This window comes from Oreochromis aureus, linkage group 18, assembly GCF_013358895.1.
Source record: "Oreochromis aureus strain Israel breed Guangdong linkage group 18, ZZ_aureus, whole genome shotgun sequence".
Taxonomy (NCBI): Eukaryota; Metazoa; Chordata; class Actinopteri; order Cichliformes; family Cichlidae; genus Oreochromis; species Oreochromis aureus.
This window is the reverse complement of record NC_052959.1, coordinates 2,086,058-2,106,036: the sequence shown is the minus strand read 5'-3', so window position 1 is coordinate 2,106,036 and position 19,979 is coordinate 2,086,058. Positions and strand designations below refer to the sequence as shown.

Sequence of the window (19,979 nt, the reverse complement as noted above, 5' to 3'; positions counted from 1 at the left end):
CAAAGCAACGTGGGTGTGATTTTCAAACTTTTACCCCTTAGTATCAGACAGTGTCTCTTTGTTAACACCACCAAACAATGTGTTTTTAACCAGCCCAAACTACGATAAACCTGATGACATCATCAGGGTTATGATGCATTCTCACCAAACTTTAAGAAAAGTATTCATAAGGTGCAATTACACACAAAGTCTATGTAATCAGGCAAACTGAAATGCATTTGGCCCAAAATTGAGTTGCAAAAACCCATTAGATGGAATTTTACCGCTGACTGTGAATTCTCTCCTGAAGCCTCCAGAAGTAGAAGACTAATTTATTGAGCACAGCTGGAACCATCTGATTCAAATATCTGATGTAAAGATAGCAAATTAAAAAAAGGGCATAGAGGGCTTCATGATAAGGTGTGAAAATATGTTTCTTTGTCTTGATTCCAACTATTGTCTGTACTTTTCCTCATCCTGTTGGCTAACAAGGGCTAATATTTGAGTTCCTAATGCGGCTGAATTCACAAGTACTTTCACTTTGCATATGGTGCGAATTAGACATTGAGCTCTACTTGGGTAACCAAAAGGTGAGCAAACAGCTTTTCATGAATGAAGTAGCTGCTAGCTGCTTCTGAGAGTTTCATGACAGAATCAAATGGCTTACCACCTTTCTTCAAACCTCAAATTACAAACTTCTGTTTTAGTTTTGCAACTATAATCCAACAGGAATATTTTACATTATAGATTATTAACCAACTGAATCATAATTTCTGCTTCTGTCATGAATTTGTTGTCTTTTGTAGTCAGAATCACATGCAATAAAGTTTACTTTATGGCCTGGTAACGTAAGCTAGAGGGATTTTTTTTGTACAAGCCCAGAGTTAAAATCCCACACAAGATTACTGGCTGTCAAATTTTTCTATTAGTCTTACATTTGAACTTTGTTTTCACTCACTGTTTGACCAGGCACTAAAACTACTTAGCTACTTGGCTATTTTAGGAAAAGATAATAGTTGTGGTTAAATTACAATATGTATGTATATCACTGAATGACTACTGAAAACTAAATTTTGAGCCCCTTCTGTCCAAAAAGATATGATACATTTTTGAACAGCTCAAGTAAGCTTATATCAATGTCATTATTAGTTTTAACCCAAATTAATTTCAGTATTTTACCTCAGTCTTTAGCCAGTGAATGTAAACAAATGTAAAGGGTGATCAGCTGAACAATTTAGTGCATAACTACTGTAGCTTTACATCAGCTTCAAATCATGGCAAGGTCATCTGTTACAGTTGAGGTTAGAAGTTTGCATAAACTCGTCATGGGCATAAATGTATTGGAAATTTTGAGCTTTTCATGATCCCATTTCTTTCTTTTTTCTACTGTTCTTTCTTTTCCAGGGTGGAATTAATTTAGAAAACTAAAAAAAACGAATTGAGTGCACAAGTTTGAATTTATTTTGATTTTTTGTTTTCTCTAATCCAGGCAGGGTCATGGTACTGATTGGAAGGTTGGTGGTTCAATCCCTGGCTACTCCAGTCTCATGCCTAAGTATCCTTGGGCAGGATGCCGTCTGATGCTGTCTGATGTGTGTATGAATGTAACATAGAAATCACTTGTATGTAGATGTAGATGATGTGGCAAGTCGTATAAAGTGCTTTAAGTGTTCAAGTAGAGTAGAAAAGTGCTATATAAGAACCTGTCCATTTACATATCAATTTCTCATTAGTGATCATGACTGACAGCAAGTGGTAGTTGTTCTTTGAAGCATAAAAATGATTTTCCAGCACTCACTGGATTGATGAATAGTCAGAGCAATGGTAAAGTCTAAGGAACTCAGTGAAGATCTAAGGAGAATTATAAATTCATACAAGTTGGAAGATCTGTTAAAGCCATTTCTAAACCAATAAGTTTCCAAATCATCAGTTCAAACAACTGTACATGAGTACAAGTTATTCAGATGTGTTACCACCTTCACCCTCAAATGAGAGGAACTTACTCAGGATGTTCAGGAACAACCCAGGAACCACTAAGGCTCAAGCCTGCCATGAGCTGTAAACTAGACCAAGAAAAAAGTCTACACTCCAAAATTGAAACCTTCAAGCTTGATTGAAATTTGCAGCTGCCCAAATGGAAAACCTTCTGGTGAACGTTTTATGGCCAGGGAGACATTAATTGAGCAATTTGGCCACAATAACAAGAGCTATGCTTGGAGGAGTAAAGGTGATGCTTGCAGCGTTAATAACACTGTACCAGCTGTTAAGCATGGTGGTGGCAGCATCATGCTCTGGGGCTGTTTTGCTGCCAGTGGTACATTGCCCAATTGGATGGAATAATGGAGGACAACCTCCAAACCCTTCAACTTCAACTCGAACCAACAGCTAGATGGGTGAAAAAAGACAATGATCCCAAACACAAATCAAAACTTTTTGGAATAGATAAAACAGGAAAACATTAAGATTCTGGAATGGTCTTCCCAAATCCCTGGACTCGAACACTATTGTAAATGTGTGGACTGACTGACTGACTAACTCATTTAAATGAACTCTTTCAATTCTGCCAAGAACAGTACTCAAACATCCAGCCAAAATTATATCAGAAGCTTGTTGATGAGTACCAAAAGCATCTGGTCGAGATGCAGCTTGCTAAGGGGACATTTAACCAAATAACACGTAGGAGTACATGTTTGAGGTTGCATTTTGACCCTGTGTGGATTAAAGAAAATCCGAAATAAACTCAAACTTGTTTTTTAAGTCCATTAAAGATGTATGTGGTACAGGCATTCCACCCTGGAAAAAGAACAGTGAAAAGAAATGATTAAAAGCTCCAAATTACTATGATATTCATGCCCATGATGAGTGTAAGTAAACGTCTGACCACAACTGTATGTATCTCTCTCAGCACCATCAATGCACTATCCCCAACACTGTTTCAGTATAAATGTACCCCGTAAAAGGCAAATCACCTTGAAAGCCAACAAGGAGAAACAAACTAAAGTCAAACCAAAGAAAGGGAGAATTTCTAAACCTGTGCACAGGTGGTGATACAAACACTTTTATGACACACTGCAGCCTTTCTGACAGTACGAGCACTTAATAATTCATGTGAAGGCTTTCTGCTTACACAAGTAGCATTAAAATAAAATTCTGTTTATTTATAAGTTTATTTTTTTGTCGTTTTGGTCAGCACAGCACTGAACTGCAGAGACAGAGCAACCATGTCAGACAGGCTTGAAACAACTCAAATATGGAAAAATTCCAGTTAAATTGTCTGAAGGCTTGTGTTAGCAGTGTCTCTGACTAGTAGTGGAGCTGTTAAACTGCTACTTTGTCCACAGAATGATGTCCAAACTATAACATTGTATTGAAATTTGCAAAACAACAGAGATCTTCTTAAAACATTTCAGTCATTTTTAATAGGGTTCATCTAGAGGAAGAAAATACTAGTTGCTAATTACGTGGAGGTTTAGAGGAAGATGAACAATCGTGATTATGGCATTCTCCAGAGGGGGGAGTGTTTTTATACCAGACCAGCCTGCTGTGTTCATTCAGCCACAAGACCAAAGAAATTGCCTGTGAGCACTCATGTGTTCATTATGTGCGAGTGGCATGTGAAGTATTTTCATGTCACACAAGATTATTATTACTTCTGTGTGCATATGTAAGATTGTCCATCACTTCTGTGCAGTACACATTTGTACAAGTTAAAAAGGCATTTAAAAGACACCTGTATGATCTGACCAAATCTGTTCAGCTGATAACCCTAAACAATTAAAAGAATGAACGTTTGGATTTCATAGCGTCACCATTTAGTGGTCCAGATTTCAGGCATCTGACCCCATGCCTTCCCGTCTCCTGTATGGGATCTACAGAGGCTACAAAAACATAAGTAAAAAACATAAAAGGTGCTGGAATGAGTTTTTCTGTTCTGGGTTACTATGGCAACATGGCAACAAACTGACATAACCACAGTGACTTCACCCACTGGATTTTGGGCTACCCTTATGAGACCAATCACCACCTTTGTTACTTTGGAGTCAGGAGTGACTGTATTTGAGCAAGTGTCTGTGTGAGGCCTAATATGAACTACCTGATTCAGCAAGTCCTTTCAAAAGTGATAAAATGAGCTAATATACCACAATAACTTTTGGAGAAATTTATTTAAGGGATTTAATGAGAGGAGTTGACACTTTTTGAACACGAGTCTATTGGAGCTAAAGATTAGGTTGGCTGATTTCATTTTTGTGACCTGGAAAGCACAGCCACTCATTTATAGACAGTCCATGAACGTGCTATACCCTGTGGAAGAAGACCTGCTTCCTCTGTAGATATGTAAACTTGTTAAGTCAAACTAGTGTTATGGTTCAACACCTGATCATGAGATAAATCACACCTGTAAACTCCAGTCAGGAGAGTGTTCCCTACTACACACTCACTCTGTGAAAACTGATGAATATAAACTGAAATTTTAAAACCAGCTTTGGGGTGTCTGCCATGTTGCTGCTCTACAGAATGTTTAAACATGACCAAGTTTGGACCATGTGGATCCTGAGTTTGGATCAAGAGGAAGCATGGTTACATTTACAGGTAACTAAATCAGTCAGGAGACAGGTGAGCATTGGGAAAGGGCACATGTTCCATCAATGTTCCAGCTCTATTTATCTTCAGAGTGCATTGTGCATAATGAAATAATATATCCAGATGTGGTGAAACCCATTTGCCTTTGTGTGGACAACCATACATTTGTTGTGTGAATGGTGTGTACTGCGTGTCAACCCTATGTGGCTCTGGCAGTGTCCTCATAGCCTTGTCTGAGCCTCGGGGATGTAGATCTCGATGCTGTCAGCGCTCTCTGTAGCTGAGTTTTGTCGTACAGATGCCGCTCTCTTGGCGGCCAACAGGCGCTTCCTGGCCTCCTGCCGCTGTTTCTCTGAGCTTTCCAGTGAGCGGTCTCTGGCCAGCGGGGGATGATGTTGGGGGCCCTTGGGTGGCTTTTTTGGCACTGGAGGTGGGAGCCGCCTCTCCTGGGAGGGGGATGGTAAGAGGGAAGGGCAGAACATTTCAGGAAAAAGACATACTTATTTGTGTGTGTGTGCTAATGTATCCCTAGGAATGAAAATGACTTAAGATGAGTTCCATTCTGTAGAATTCTGTATCTATGTAGTGAGTCACCCACTGATTATCAGAATCTTTCCATTTTCTCTTTCAAATAAGGTTTTTTGGTTGCTGTGTAACAATCTATATGCTTGAAGACAGCTGAAGTCATACCTCTGACAGAGACAGATGTATTTGTCTGAACAAACAAGGCTTTGGCATGATTGTAAGATAGATATTTTCAAGTGAGAAAGGGTCCTTTTATCTGTGTGCATGCATCTTTTCTATCTATCCTGTGACAAGGTCTGTTCCTGCACATATGCCATTTTCTTTATTTCTTCGCAGGACTGATACAGCTCAAATTTATTAAATATTTAGATTCCATTCTATGACACAATAAATGTCCTGAAAGAATGATTTTATAGCTCTGCTCTTCAGTCTGGCAGTTAAGTTAATACTGTATTCAGGGACACCCAAAGTCTGGCTCAAGAAACACAATGAGCCTCCTATAAAGCACTTGGTATCGTCTTCGTTTAGAAAAGTCCTTTACAAATACACTTTCCAACCCAATGTTTATCTTCATTTTTACACTTGCTGATCTCAGCTATTAAAATGCGAGTACCGTGTCGTTTTAATTGATAAAAATATGAACCGAAGAGGGGCCTAAAAACAAAACTTTTGACAATTTTGGTAAAATTATTGCTGCTCTTTAAGCTAGCTAAATTACAAAAATCATATAATTGAAATGATACAATTAAATACAGAAAATTGATTTCCTGCCAAGTAAATTTCAAGGAAAATATCAAACAAGATTTATGAAGTACGCTTACTTGTGTACCAGTCTAAGTTGCTGAAGCAGCTTTGACTGAACAAATAAAGTCCAGATCATAAGTTAAAGACCACTTGAAAAATGGCCCAAAATCATATTTGGATGGTTGGATCTGTGGAATTAAAGAAATTGTTTTACTGTTACAATATAATCTGCAGCATTAGCATCGCATTAATAATATCACATATAGCTTTAAGACGGCATTGAGACATTTGAACAGACTGACACCATATTAACCTTTATTGCAGGTGCAGTTATAACCATTTTTATATTTTTATATCTTTATACACACATTGCAGTTCTGTGATTATAAAAGAGCTGAAGCTCGCCCAGGTAACTAAAGGTCAAAAGCTTCGTTCGGCGTGAGGTCTGATCAAAAGTTTAGGACCACACGCCTTTAAAAGGTCAAACCTGTGCAAAAATGTGGATTCACTGTCATTTTCTGTCAGGTAGTCACGCTGTCATGACGTTCTGATGGCAAAGGCAAAAAACGTTCCCTTTTTGAACATGGTTGGGTTGTTGAACTGCATAAGCAGGGTCTCTCACAGCGTGCGATCGCTGGTGAGGTGGGACGCAGTAAAACAGTCATTTGGAATTTCTTAAATGATCGTGGGGGTTATGGAACAAAAAAGTCAAGTGGAAGACCCCAAAAAATGTCTCAGCACTGAGCCGCAGGATATAATTGGCCATCAAGGCACTGGACGATCCTCAACCTAAATTAAAGCCGTTACTGGTGCCGACTGCAGCCCATAACCATCAGACGGCATCTGAGACTGAAGGGCTTCAAAAACAAAAAAAGGCCTCGTCTCCTTGAACACCACAGAACTGACCGTTTGAACTTTGCAAGACAGCACCAAACATGGGACATTGAAAGGTGGAAGCAAATTTTATTCTCTGATGAGAAAAAATGTAACCTTGATGGTCCTGATGGTTTCCAACTTTACTGGCACGACAAGCAGATCCCACCTGAGATGTTTTCTACACGCCACAGTGGAGGCGGCGCCATAATGGTCTGGGGTGCTTTTCCTTCAGTGGAACAATGGAGCTTCAGGGGTGCAGGGGTGTCAAACGGCCACTGGCTATGTCCAGATGTTGCAGAGAGCATCCCTCATGACTGAGGGCCCTCGTCTGTGTGGTAACGACTGGGTTTTTCAAAAGGACAACGCTACAGTACACAATGCCCGCAGGACAAGGGACTTCTTCCAGGAGAATAACCTCACCCTTTTGGACCATCCTGCATGTTCCCCTGATCCAAATCCAATTGAGAACAGTAGATGCCCTTCATGCGGCCGTCTTCACCACTTGGAGAAAAGTTCCCACTCACCTCATGGAAAAGCTTGCATCAAGCATGCTGCAACAATTTTTGAAGTGCTCAACAATAACGGTGGAGCTACTCATTACAGAGTTCAGGTTTGGAACTTTGATTTCTGTTTTGGGGGAGCTTACAGGTTTTTTGGAGGTATGGTCCTAAACTTTTGATCAGCTCTAAAACAGCCTGTTTCAGTTTAAGTGTTGTTTTCAATAAATTTCATGCTCAGAAAATGTTTTGCTCACTCCCATTTCTTCTTGTTGCATGTTGAAGCTCTACTTGGAACCTTGTTAAGATCCAACCATGCAAAATATGATTTTTGGCCATTTCTCAAGTGGTCTTTAACTTTTGATCGGGACTGTACTAACTAAATGGAAAAATATGCAAACAAAAATCTATTATTGATTTAAGTAACAGAAGAATGAGAAAACTTGCTGTGTACATTTGAAAAAAAAATATTTGAATTATACTTCAATCATAAAGGGTTAACCTGAGCTTCATTTTCCCTATTTTGTAACTTCTTTTGCAAATCCTTATAAATGCACCTACTGTGAACTGGTGTGTAGCAGTTTGATGTCCTGTAAAATGTTTTAGCCACACAACAAATAAAGCAAAAAGCCACAGACAGTAAGGTGGCTGTAAGTGAAAGAAGGAAGCAGGAGCAGAGAGCAGTATGGATAGATGGATGGAAAGACAGACATGATGAATCCTAGGAGGCCCAGAGGGGTCAAGGCCTTGTGCTGTTGGCATTGCTCTTATGTTGACTGATGTTTGCAAGCACCTTCACTGTCAACACACACACAAAAAACACACAAGAAAGAAAAAGACAACAATGAGAGCAAATGAAAAAGCCAGTTAATATTCACAATGATGCCACAGTAGATACTGCTGAACATCTGAAATATTTACAGATCCACTCACACATATACACAGGCAACAGTATCTGTATAACCACAGAAACCTCAGCTGTCATTCACATTAATGATAAAAGTTTTTTGTTTTGTTTTTTTCAAGTGGGGAGGGGGGTAAAATTGTCAGATGCTTTTGTTTTTTGTGATTTTTGTTAGGACATGACTCGTCACCCTGCCAGCTTTGCATGGATAGAGATTTTAAGCCAAACCTGTTAGGATGCCTGGGTCGTTGACCCAGGGTTTTGAGTTTATTATATTATTTATCATTTCTAGTCTTTGGTTTCTTTCTTAGAGTTCTGTTTTATGGTTTATGTCTCTGTGTTCTATAGTTGCTCTGTCTCCCCTGTCAGCGGTATCCCCTTGTTAAGTTCGTGTCTCTGTGTTATGTTTCCTGTTTTACTTTGAAAGTCCGTGTTTCATGTTAGTGTATCTGGTTTTGCTTTCCTTGTCTCGTTAGTCCTGATTTGCCCCAGCTGTGTTTCCCTCCTGTTGCCCATTCCCTGATTGCTCCCTCTATGTATTTAAGCCCTGTGTTTCAGTTTGTCATTGTCGTGATCTACTCTTATCTACCCTCACTCGTGCTGTGTGTGTTTTGTTTTCCGGCCTGTGTTAATGTTTGTACTTTGGAAGTTTCATTACCCTTTTTTGAGTTCAGCATTAAAGCTGTTTAAGTTCACGTTTGTCTCCGGAGTCTGCACTTTGGGTCCTTTTCCTGCCTGCACACAGCCGTCATATAACAAAACCATGATCTTTTCCTTACTTTTCCTCACTTTTTGTAAACAAGGAAAAGCAAAAAAATGGTACCAGAGTGATTGCAAAAATAATTCCACACCTACACTCTTTGGTGAAAGTGCAGTAATTATGCTGTTATTATTATTTAGACAATCTCTACACAGAAACAACCTTACACAACCTGTGAACCTTACGGGATGTTCCAAAGTAGGTCACCATCCAAAGTATTCCTATTTCCCCTACTGCTGCCTTCACTGCACACAGTGATGGATGAATCTGACACTCAAAGGCTGTATTCATTTTATTCTGCTAACAGTGAAACATTAGTGTAGGCCCACCTTACATCTGAGTTAAAGGTGTGAGACTGTCAGCATAACTTATAACTTCATAACTAGTACGAATGCAATTTGCGATTTGTACACTGGCTATTTTATGTGTAGGTTCCAGGTTGGACTCTCTGTTGCCTTCAGAATTCCCTCAATTCTTCATGGCATAGATTCAACAAGTTGCCGGAAACATTCCGTATGTGGGTCCCATTCTACCACATCCTATATGTGCTCTAGTAGATTGAGATCTGGTGACTGCAGAGGCCATTTGAGAATACATTCAAATCACCTTTCGTCCACATTCTGATGCTCAGCAGGACATCTTGATCATGTCTACATGAACTGAGTTGCTCCTATGTTATTATCTGGTTAGATATTTGCAAGGAGTTAAACAAGTATACCTAATAAATTGGTTGGTAAACATATATGAAATAAATGGACTGGTTTCTTTTCTGACTCACGATCAAACATATTAACATGTCATACGATTAACATCAGTGGATGCCCGTCTGAGAGGGGCTTAAGAACACACATGAACAAGGACTTTAAAATGAACAGTTTGTTTAATAGTAACTATTAAAAAAGGCAACATGCTTTCATTTTGCAACCTTGTAATCCTGGACAGATTAAATCAAGTATAAGAAACACATCCTGAAACACATTCTGATTGTCACACTGAATATTTTTTTGACTGTGACTCTGACTGTGTTTGCTCATGTTCAGTTTTTAAGCCTTCCAACAACTTTGCAGGCACATTTATGTCACTAAGCAGTCTGACATCATCACACTCAGAGCCACTGAAAGTGCTGATGCAGAGACCCTTGTGAGTTCAACAGTTAGATGCTTAAAACAAACAGATTCAGCAATATTTAAATTTTTGGATCTTCAACAATCATATAATCACACCATTTTTTTTAATTTTTTTTTTTTACAGAACATGACAATAAAAAGGACTGTTCTGTCATAGATCCAGATGATTTTTTCTGTATACAGTCCTGGGGAAGACACTTGTTTTAGTGTTGCTTACTTTTCTCTGACGTCAAAGCAGTGAACCAAGGTTTTTTTTTTTTTTGTTTTGTTTTTAATCATTAAGTCGGATATGAAGTCTGACAGAGTCACATGAGGTTTGATTTAGGCTATAACAGAGGCATGTCACTAGAAGGTTATCTGTAGCTTTCAGTCATTTGAGAGTTATGGAAAACTGCTTGCTCTAAGATTCTGTTCTGTCATGACTTAAACCTTTATTTTCAATATTTCCACTTAGTTTAAGGTTAATTATTTTAATTAAATGCAGGTATCATGTCAAGTCTAGTGTATTGTGTATATATCAACTGAACTTGTGTATAACTGACTTAAACAGTATTTAAATATATAAATAAATATAATAAATGCATTATTATTATTATTATTATTATTATTGGAATTTCTTTAAAGACAATTGTCCTCTACAAAAAAGTGAAAATCATGATGTGTAGCTACACATATTAGTTTTAGGAAAGTTTTGAGAAGGAATCTTTGACCTCTAATGTGTCAGCAGTGAATGCTTAAAAAGGTTTGAAGGAGCAACATATCTCTGTGTATACAACCGACAGAGGTCATCTTTTGGCAAGTAATGCAGTGAAAGAGCTGGATCAACATTCATGTAGCCAATGGATGATGGAAGTTTGTGGGTGTACCTTTCTGTCTGGGGGATCCAAGGGCCGCCAGTTGTTGGCTCTGAGCTGGTGAAGCTCGTCAAATTTGAGGCTTATGTTCTCGATTGACAACTGAAGCATATCCCAAAAACCGGCCAGATCTGAGGCTACTGGACGAGGGTGGGCTTTGGGGTTCTATGACAGTAGGTAAGTAGGAAGAATAGAAAAAAAAACAAGAAAATGAATAAAAAGTTGTTATACACACTCTCATGTTCAACTTTGTACAGTATCTCAAAAAACTTCATGTCTGTGAATTCTGTCTGTGTATTGTATTTATTCTTTTCTATTCTTACTGTATTTCTATTCAAGTACAGCACTGCTGTACTTATTCTTAGTTTATCTTATTTCTGTATGGTTGTATATATGTATATTTGAATTTTTTCATTTTTATTTTATTATTTTTACACTTTGCACCTTTGATCCAGGAGGACGATATTTCGTCGCACTGCATACTTGAGCATATATTGTTGGGTTGAGAATAGAACACTACTTGACTTGACTTGAAATATTAAAAGACACTCGTATGCAGTTATAGAAATATATGATGACATTTTGCATGATAAGCTTGGCATTAATTACCATTTGCCATTACTAATATTTTGTTACATTCAGTTGATCAGTCAATCAAATATTTACTGTATAATCAAAGTAAAGGTTTCTTTCTTCAGTAAATGAAACAATTTAAAAGGTTAAACATTAGAAAACACAAGCAAAATATTGGAAAAATTGAAATTAAAAAGCCCACTAAAAGGAAAAGGAAGAAATGAAATATATATTTTTAAAAAAATTTAGTTAGGCTCAAGTCTGCTACACAGAAACACAAAATTCTTTCCACTGGTTCAGACTCACCAGGTTCTCCTCACACAGCTCCCTGAACTGTTCAAACTTCTGGGACATCAGAAGCTGAGCACTTCCCATTGCACTTCTCATCTTCTCTAGGACTATAAGCACAGACACAGAGCTTAGAAAGAGACTCTTCTAGACATTGATCTGTTCTTAACATGCACATACATTATTGATTGGCAACTAACAAATTTATTTAACCCTCAGGAGCTATTCTGAGAGCTTGGCAACATTTGAACCTACTCTGAATGTGGGTGTAACCCTGTCCCATTAAATGCCATTGCTCTTGATGCTCTTGATGCTTAATTTTATGACTATTTGAATTTGTTTTATATACCAGAGCTGACTACCTGGTCACACACAATCCTGAGGACTATATTATTATTTACAGTAGTGTAAAATTAGAATATCTTAGAACCATTCTTATTTTTCTGATTTTAATGCAGAAAAGTAAACTGTCACATAAACTACATTCATTACACACAAAGTACAATATAGTCATTGCATCAATGGCTAACAATAACTATAATAATTATAACATATATACAATACACTACCGGTCAAAGGTTTTGGAATACTTTTCCAGTTTTTTTATTGTAAATTATGCAGTTTAATGTCTCATTGCACTCTGAAATGAAAGCATATCACAAATAAGGAATTTGAGTTAAAAAATAAATCATGAAATCATTTATAGATCAAAGTGTATTCTAAACTTTTAACTCATCAAAGTAGGCACCTTTAGTAGATATAACAGCTGTACACACCCGTGGCATTCTTTCTGCAACAGAAATCAAATATTCTTCAGAAAGTTCTTCCCATATCTGTAGCAGAAGTTCCCATAAATGTGGACCTTGTAGGTTGCTTTGCTTTCACTCTTCTGTCCAGTTCATCCCAAACCAGCTCAATGGGGTTTAAGTCTGGAGACTGTGCTGGACACTCCATGTTTTCAAGCTCACCATCTTGTTCTTTTTTCCTGAGGTAGCCCTGGCATAGCTTGGACTGTTTGGGGTCATTATCTTGCTGTAGGATGAACCCCTGACCAACTAGGTGCATACCAGAGGGTACTGCATGGTGCTGCAGAATGCTGTGGTAGCTGTTTTGGTTCAGGGAGCCTCTCACTCTGTACAAGCTGCCGACCCTGGATCCAGCAAAACAGGCCCAGACCATCACACTTCCTCCTCCATGTTTGACAGTTGATGCCACACACTGTGGAACCATCCTTTCACCTTGTTGGCGTACAAAGATCCTGTGTGGTGAACCGAAGATTTCAAATTTTGCTTCATCACTCCATAATACCTTCATCCAGTCTTCAGTAGTGTAATAGCAGTGTTTCATGGCCCAGGCAAGTCTCTTTGTCATATTCTGACGTCTTAGTGATGGCTTTCTTGCTGCAACTCGTCCTGTTAAACCTGCAGCTCGGATTCTTCTCTTCACAGTTGAAACTGAAACTTGCTTATTACGAACACTATTAAGCTGTTATTAAGCAACCTCAGTCCACTTCTTGTGAATCTCTCCCAAGTCATTGACACTTTTCTTGGCAATCTTCCTAAGGCTGCAGATGTCTTTGTTACTTGTGTACCATTTGATAGCAGACTTTTCCCTTCCATTAGTATGCTTCCATACAGCACTTTGTTAACAGCCAATCTTTTCAGCAGTGACCTTCTTCAGCTTTAGGACCAAATATACTCGCTACATTGGTCATGTTACCATTTATCAAGCACTGAGGGCAAAAGTACTTTTCCAGAAAGCCTAATCTTATCAAACTGTTGCAGACTCTCCACACTATATAAATAAGATTTAATTGAACTGATATATCATCACAATGGAGGTAATACACTGTATTTGTAGTACAGTGGCTTGCAAAAGTATTCGTATTGAACTTTTCCACATTTTGTCACATTACAGCCACAAACATGAATCAATTTTATTGGAATTCCAGGTGAAAGACCAACACAAAGTGGTGTACACGTGAGAAGTGGAACGGAAATCATACATGATTCCAAACATTTTTTACAAATAAATAACTGCAAAGTGGGGTGTGTGTAATTATTCAGCCCCCTGAGTCAATACTTTGTAGAACCACCTTTTGCTGCAATTCCAGCTGCCAGTCTTTTAGGGTATGTCTCTACCAGCTTTGCACATCTACAGACTGAAATCCTTGCCCATTCTTCTTTGCAAAACAGCTCCAGCTCAGTCAGATTAGATGGACAGCGTTTGTGAACAGCAGTTTTCAGATCTTGCCACAGATTCTGGATTGGATTTAGATCTGGACTTTGACTGGGCCATTCTAACACATGGATATGTTTTGTTTTAAACCATTCCATTGTTGCCCTGGCTTTATATTTAGGGTCGTTGTCCTGCTGGAAGGTGAACCTCCGCCCCAGTCTCAAGTCTTTGCAGACTCCAAGAGGTTTTCTTCCAAGATTGCCCTGTATTTGGCTCCATCCATCTTCCCATCAACTCTGACCAGCTTCCCTGTCCCTGCTGAAGAGAAGCACCCCCAGAGCAAGATGCTGCCACCACCATATGTGACAGTGGGGATGGTGTGTTCAGAGTGATGTGCAGTGGTAGTTTTCCGCCACACATAGCGTTTTGCATTTAGGCCAAACAGTTCCATTTTGGTCTCATCTGACCAGAGCACCTTCTTCCACATGTTTGCTGTGTCCCCCACATGGCTTGTGGCAAACTGCAAACGGGACTTCTTATGGTTTTCTGTTAACAATGGTTTTCTTCTTGCCATTCTTCCATAAAGGCCAACTTTGTGCAGTGCACGACTAATAGTTGTCCTATGGACAGATTCCCCCACCTGAGCTGTAGATCTCTGCAGCTCGTCCAGAGTCACCATGGGCCTCTTGGCTGCATTTCTGATCAGCGCTCTCCTTGTTCGGCCTGTGAGTTTAGGTGGACGGCCTTGTCTTGGTAGGTTTACAGTTGTGCCATACTCCTTCCATTTCTGAATGATGGCTTGAACAGTGCTCCGTGGGATGTTCAAGGCTTGGGAAATCTTTTTGTAGCCTAAGCCTGCTTTAAATTTCTCAATAACTTTATCCCTGACCTGTCTGGTGTGTTCTTTGGACTTCATGGTGTTGTTGCTCCCAATATTCTCTTAGACAACCTCTGAGGCTGTCACAGAGCAGTTGTGGAGCTGTTTTGAAAGAAGAATGGGCAAGGATTTCAGTCTCTAGATGTGCAAAGCCTGTGAGAGACATACCCTAAAAGACTGGCAGCTGGGATTGCAGCAAAGGTGGTTCTACAAAGTATTGACTCAGGGGCTGAATAATTACGCACACCCCACTTTTCAGTTACTTATTTGTAAAAATGTTTGGAATCATGTATGATTTTCGTTCCACTTCTCACGTGTACACCACTTTGTATTGGTCTTTCACCTGGAATTCCAATAACATTGATTCATGTTTGTGGCTGTAATGTGACAAAATGTGGGAAAGTTCAAGGGGGCCGAATACTTTTGCAAGCCACTGTATTTCATTAGCAGTTTACTCAAACGCAACTTATTGAATGAGATTCTAGGAAACAATCAAATTTATATGTTACCTCCTAAACCTCTGGTAGAGGATCCAAGCGTTAGGAAAACACACACACACGAAGGATGGGGTCTGAGAGAGATTTTTTGACATGAAGAACAACAACAACACACAAACACACATGCACACAAAGACGTACTGTCTTCAGGCAGGTCATTCTCTCGCTGGTCGAGTTCCATCTGTCGACACCAGCCTTCCATGCGGTCGGTTTCAGCCTGCAGCAGCTTCAGAAACCACCGTCCATCTCTCTGGCAAACTGATCTCTGCACCACCTGCCATTTAAATAATGAAACTATCACAGACTGGAGACAAGCCTGCATGGAATTTATGTTCACTACAGAAACTGTATATTGTACTTTCTTCGGGGTTGATAAGTTAATTGTAATTCATTTCACAATAATTTAGCCTTGGCCATGAGGAAGTTCCTGAGACCCAAGCTGCCCCCATCTGTATCTGCACTCTGTGCTGTTTTAATGTGTTATGTTAAATAAAATGCATCTACATACATACTCAAAGAAATACCCAAACAATAATAATTTCCCACTCGCCCAGTTTGGGGGTCACTGTTCTGTTATCACTAAAAGTTGTAAAATGTTGTATCACTAAAATATCATTCTCAGTCAGTTGTTATTCATTATGTGTTTACAGCACCCTCTGTGGTTGCTCCAAGTAAGTGGACTTAGAAACGGCTTTATTTTGAAAAAACTTTATTGAACAGGAAGTCCGCTCAGTCAAGAAAAGCGAGTGAGCAAAAAGAAGGGAAACATATCAACACACAGTTTATGGTGTCCTGTTGGAGAAAATACTGTCCACATCTTCTGTTTATGGTTGTATCACCAGTATGTACTTAAAGTATAAGTTGCAACTCTGTTTTTGTGCAATATGTTGCCCGCTAATGCAGTATTTGGCTGTAAAGCTAGTCCTTTTGTTAAGCTAGTTACCCGCGATTTTGGAGTTCCTCTGGATAGCATCAATAGTACAAGTTTACATAATTAGACATATGACATATGCTATGTAGTAGCAGGATGGTGTATAAATGCATATTATGCTGCACATATGTATATCATGACTGTATCTTTTTGTCTTGTTTTTAGTTTTACCCTTTTGAATGTCAGTAAACCTGTTGACAACGCTCATCGGTCTTCAGAGTGGTGATATAAGAAAGGTGTTAACGCTCCTGCATCAGACATGCCCCCATAACAGCACAGTCACTCCCTCAAGTGCTAAGATTACCACGAGGACTCCAGTTGCCTTCACCCGCCACATCTTCTCTAGCTTTTCTCTCTGCCCTTGATATTTAGTATCGAGCTTCTCAGGATCCTTCTTCCTAATGCTATCACTTAGTATAGATACAACTATCACTATGGCCATCTTCCTCTGCTTGTCCACTACCACTATGTCAGATGGCTTAATCATCACCAGTTTGTCCATCCGTATCTAGAAGTCCCACAGGATCCTAGCTCGGTCATTCTCAACCACCCTGGGGGACGTATCCCATTTTGGCCTCAGGACTTCCAGGCCATACTCGGATGTACTACATCTACAGATGTTTCTGTATAATATCCTAGCCACGTGGTTATGGGGGCGATTGTGGCTCAAGAGTTGGGAGTTTGCCTTGTAATCGGAAGGTTGCCGGTTCGAGCCCCGGCTTGGACAGTCTTGGTCATTGTGTCCTTGGGCAAAACACTTCACCCGTTGCCTACTGGTGGTGGTCAGAGGGCCCGGTGGCGCCAGTGTCCGGCAGCCTCTCCTCTGTCAGTGTGCCCCAGGGTGGCTGTGGCTACAATGTAGCTTGCCCTCACCAGTGTGTGAATGGGTTGATGACTGGATATGTAAAGTGCTTTGAGGTCCTTAGGGACTAGTAAAGCGCTATATAAATACAGGCCATTTACCATTTAAATGTATGCCCTGCCTGCTAGAATCTTGCCATTAACAACAGGTATGAAATAGCTACCTACTGACCAATCAGTCCTTCAGAATAAAGAATAAATTCACCTTTTGTGGAAGCTCTTCTGTGGGGAGAGTAGGACAGTTTAAAAGTTTTTCAGTATGCTTTGTGTTTCCCGGATAAACATCAGTAATAAATATAGATTCTTAGCTGTAACCTTTGCCACAACAACCGTCGCCTTGAGGCGTTGTGATTTGGTGCGGTATAAATAAAACTGAATTGAATTGAGTACTTGATTGTAATCTGCTGTTGAATCTTTTTTACACTGCTGGAAACACAGAACAAAGACCAAAGATTCCTGTTTAATTAAATTAACTTTACTTTGATCTGCCAAAAAACTAAAGTAATTTCTGTGCCTCCTTTATAAGGCTGTGGGAAAGTAAGCTCCATCCATCCATTCTCTTCTGCGCAGGGTGAGATGTGGGGTACACCCTGGACAGCTTGGCAGACTGTCACATAGCCAAGGGACAGTAAGCTTTAATGTTTAAATGGATTCAATTCAATTCAATTCAATTTTATTTATACAGCGCCAAATCACAACAACAGTCGCCTCAAGGCGCTTTATATTGTAAGGTAGACCCTACAATAATACATACAGAGAAAAACCCAACAGTCATATGACCTCCTATGAGCAAGCGCTGTGGCGACAGTGAGAAGGAAACATTCTATTTCAACAATAAGAAACATCCAGCAGAACCAGGCGCAGGGAGGGGCGCCCATCTGTCAATCAAGTTTAAAGTTTCAAAACTCTAATTTGCAATCTCCTTAGATTTAAACAGCAGCACTATGAGTCTCAGTCTGAGCCAGAAAATACTGAAGTTTAATTAAAATATTAACTTTATCGATCTGTGTGTTAAATCAACAGATTAAACATGAATAAATTATTCATTCTATTCAATCTAAAAGACTCCAATTAGGCTTAAAACTTTCCTTTTTAGAGTTATGGTGCAATAGGTGTAGGCTGCTCAGGGTTTCCCATGATGCACTCAGTATTTCTTCTTTGCTCAACTTTTCTCACTCACTATGTGTTTGCACACAATTCTGTGTTTAATCATTAGTTATTATTAATCTCTTGCTCTCCTCCACAACATGTCTTTGTCCTGTCTTCCTCCCCTGATGCCATAGAGAAAGAAAAAGATTTATCAAAGGATCTGTGGGAGAAGATAGTTGAAGAGAGAGAGAGTATGCACTGTATGCAAACGGCTACCAAACAGCCATCATAATTTGTCATACAATAAGAAAGGACAAATCAACAATTGACAATGAATAATTAATATTAAAATCTGTAACATAATGTATTGTTTGAAGTTTGGTCTGTTACTGTTACTATTTTTACCATTTCTTCTTGGAGCAACTGTAACCCACATTATTTCCTTAGGGATTAATAAAGTATTCTGATTCTGACTGTTTCAGGATGACCTGCCATTATCCAATGACACGTCTGCTTACCTGTATCTTTTGCTCATTTCTCCTCCTCTTCTTTTCTATTTTTTCTAAACTGAGCACCTGATGGCTTTGAACTTTTCTTGTCCATCTTCCATTGGTTTTAATTTTCCACTCCAGTATGAACACAAATCCCCCAACCCGAGGATCACCACAACATAACCTAACAGACCTACACCTTAGTTCACAGATTCACTTTGTCTAAGGTGTATTTCTGGGATTTCACACAACCCAGGATTCAGATCATGAATACATAATGGACTTGGATTTACAACATTATGAATGAAATGTGCTCTATTTGGAAGCAGCCACCCCCCCCTCCCCTTTCGACAGATTGTGTGTGAGATTTTAAATCATCAAACTGTAAATTATAAATTTTAAATTGTTATTGATCCCTTTACCCCTGGTCCTAAAGTGTATATTTATTTTCTTACTCTTTTTATATTTATTGTTCGTTTATTTGCACTGCTGTAACTGGAGCCTCGTCGTCTCGTCTCTCTATATACTGTACTGTATGTAGCGGAGATGACAATAAAGTTTACTTTGACTTCAGCAGCGCGCAGGCGCACCGAGGGCTCTCGCGCTCACTTTTTGCGTATAGAATTTCGAAAAAACATCGGTGCAAATTATAAGTCTGTATCATAATGTCCGGTGTTTTCGTGTTTGTTGTTTTGTTTTCATTTTGTTTTATTTTGCGAGTTGGTTATTAGATGCTGCTCCAGCCAGCCAGAGAATCCCCCGCCGCCCCGCCCTCTCCTCCCTGTGCTGCAAGCAGCAGGCGCACCTCGCAAACGGAGGGCGCCCTTACTCCCAGCAAATAGGCGATAGAAAACCTATCGGTGCCTACGACTTTCCCAATATGCGCTGGCTGATGTCGGGGCAGCATTTTTTTGTTTTGTTTTGTTTTTGCCGATGCCCGTGATGCCGCCCCCCACCACGATGCCGCCCCAGGCAACCGCCCGTGTCGCCCGTATCAAAAACCGCTACTGCAAACAATTGTAGTGTTCAAACTCTAATTAAGAAGTAGAAAATGAGGATTACGTTTAAACCAAGCCACAGACAGGTAGACCAACAAAAGTTTCAGCCAAAACTGCCAGAAAATTGTTCAGGATGCAAAGAAAAACCCACAAATAACCACAGCGGACATACAGGACTCGCTGAAAAAAAAGGAGGGGGCACTTGAAGAACAATGGGCTACATGGTCCCCAGAAGAAAACCACTACTGCACTAATGCCCCAAAGCAGCCCATTTACAACATGCTAAATAACTCGGAAGCAAGCCTCAACACCGAGATGGATTACTTACATTGGGGATTTTGGGATGTAT

The 19,979-nt window shown here is 39.6% G+C and overlaps 1 protein-coding gene across 1 annotated transcript in view; it reads right to left on the bottom strand.

Annotated features, from left to right (window-relative positions):
- Nucleotides 1–4,781: 4,781 nt before the first annotated feature.
- LOC116335826 (disks large-associated protein 1-like) overlaps nt 4,782–19,979 on the bottom strand; it is an 81,917-nt gene continuing 66,719 nt past the window's right edge. Inside the window, exons 11-14 of the mRNA XM_039602376.1 lie at nt 15,402–15,534; nt 11,727–11,818; nt 10,860–11,012; nt 4,782–5,006 (exon numbers count right to left, since the gene is read on the bottom strand). Coding sequence (XP_039458310.1) covers nt 4,782–5,006; nt 10,860–11,012; nt 11,727–11,818; nt 15,402–15,534 — 603 coding nt within the window. The remainder of the gene's footprint in view (nt 5,007–10,859; nt 11,013–11,726; nt 11,819–15,401; nt 15,535–19,979) is intronic.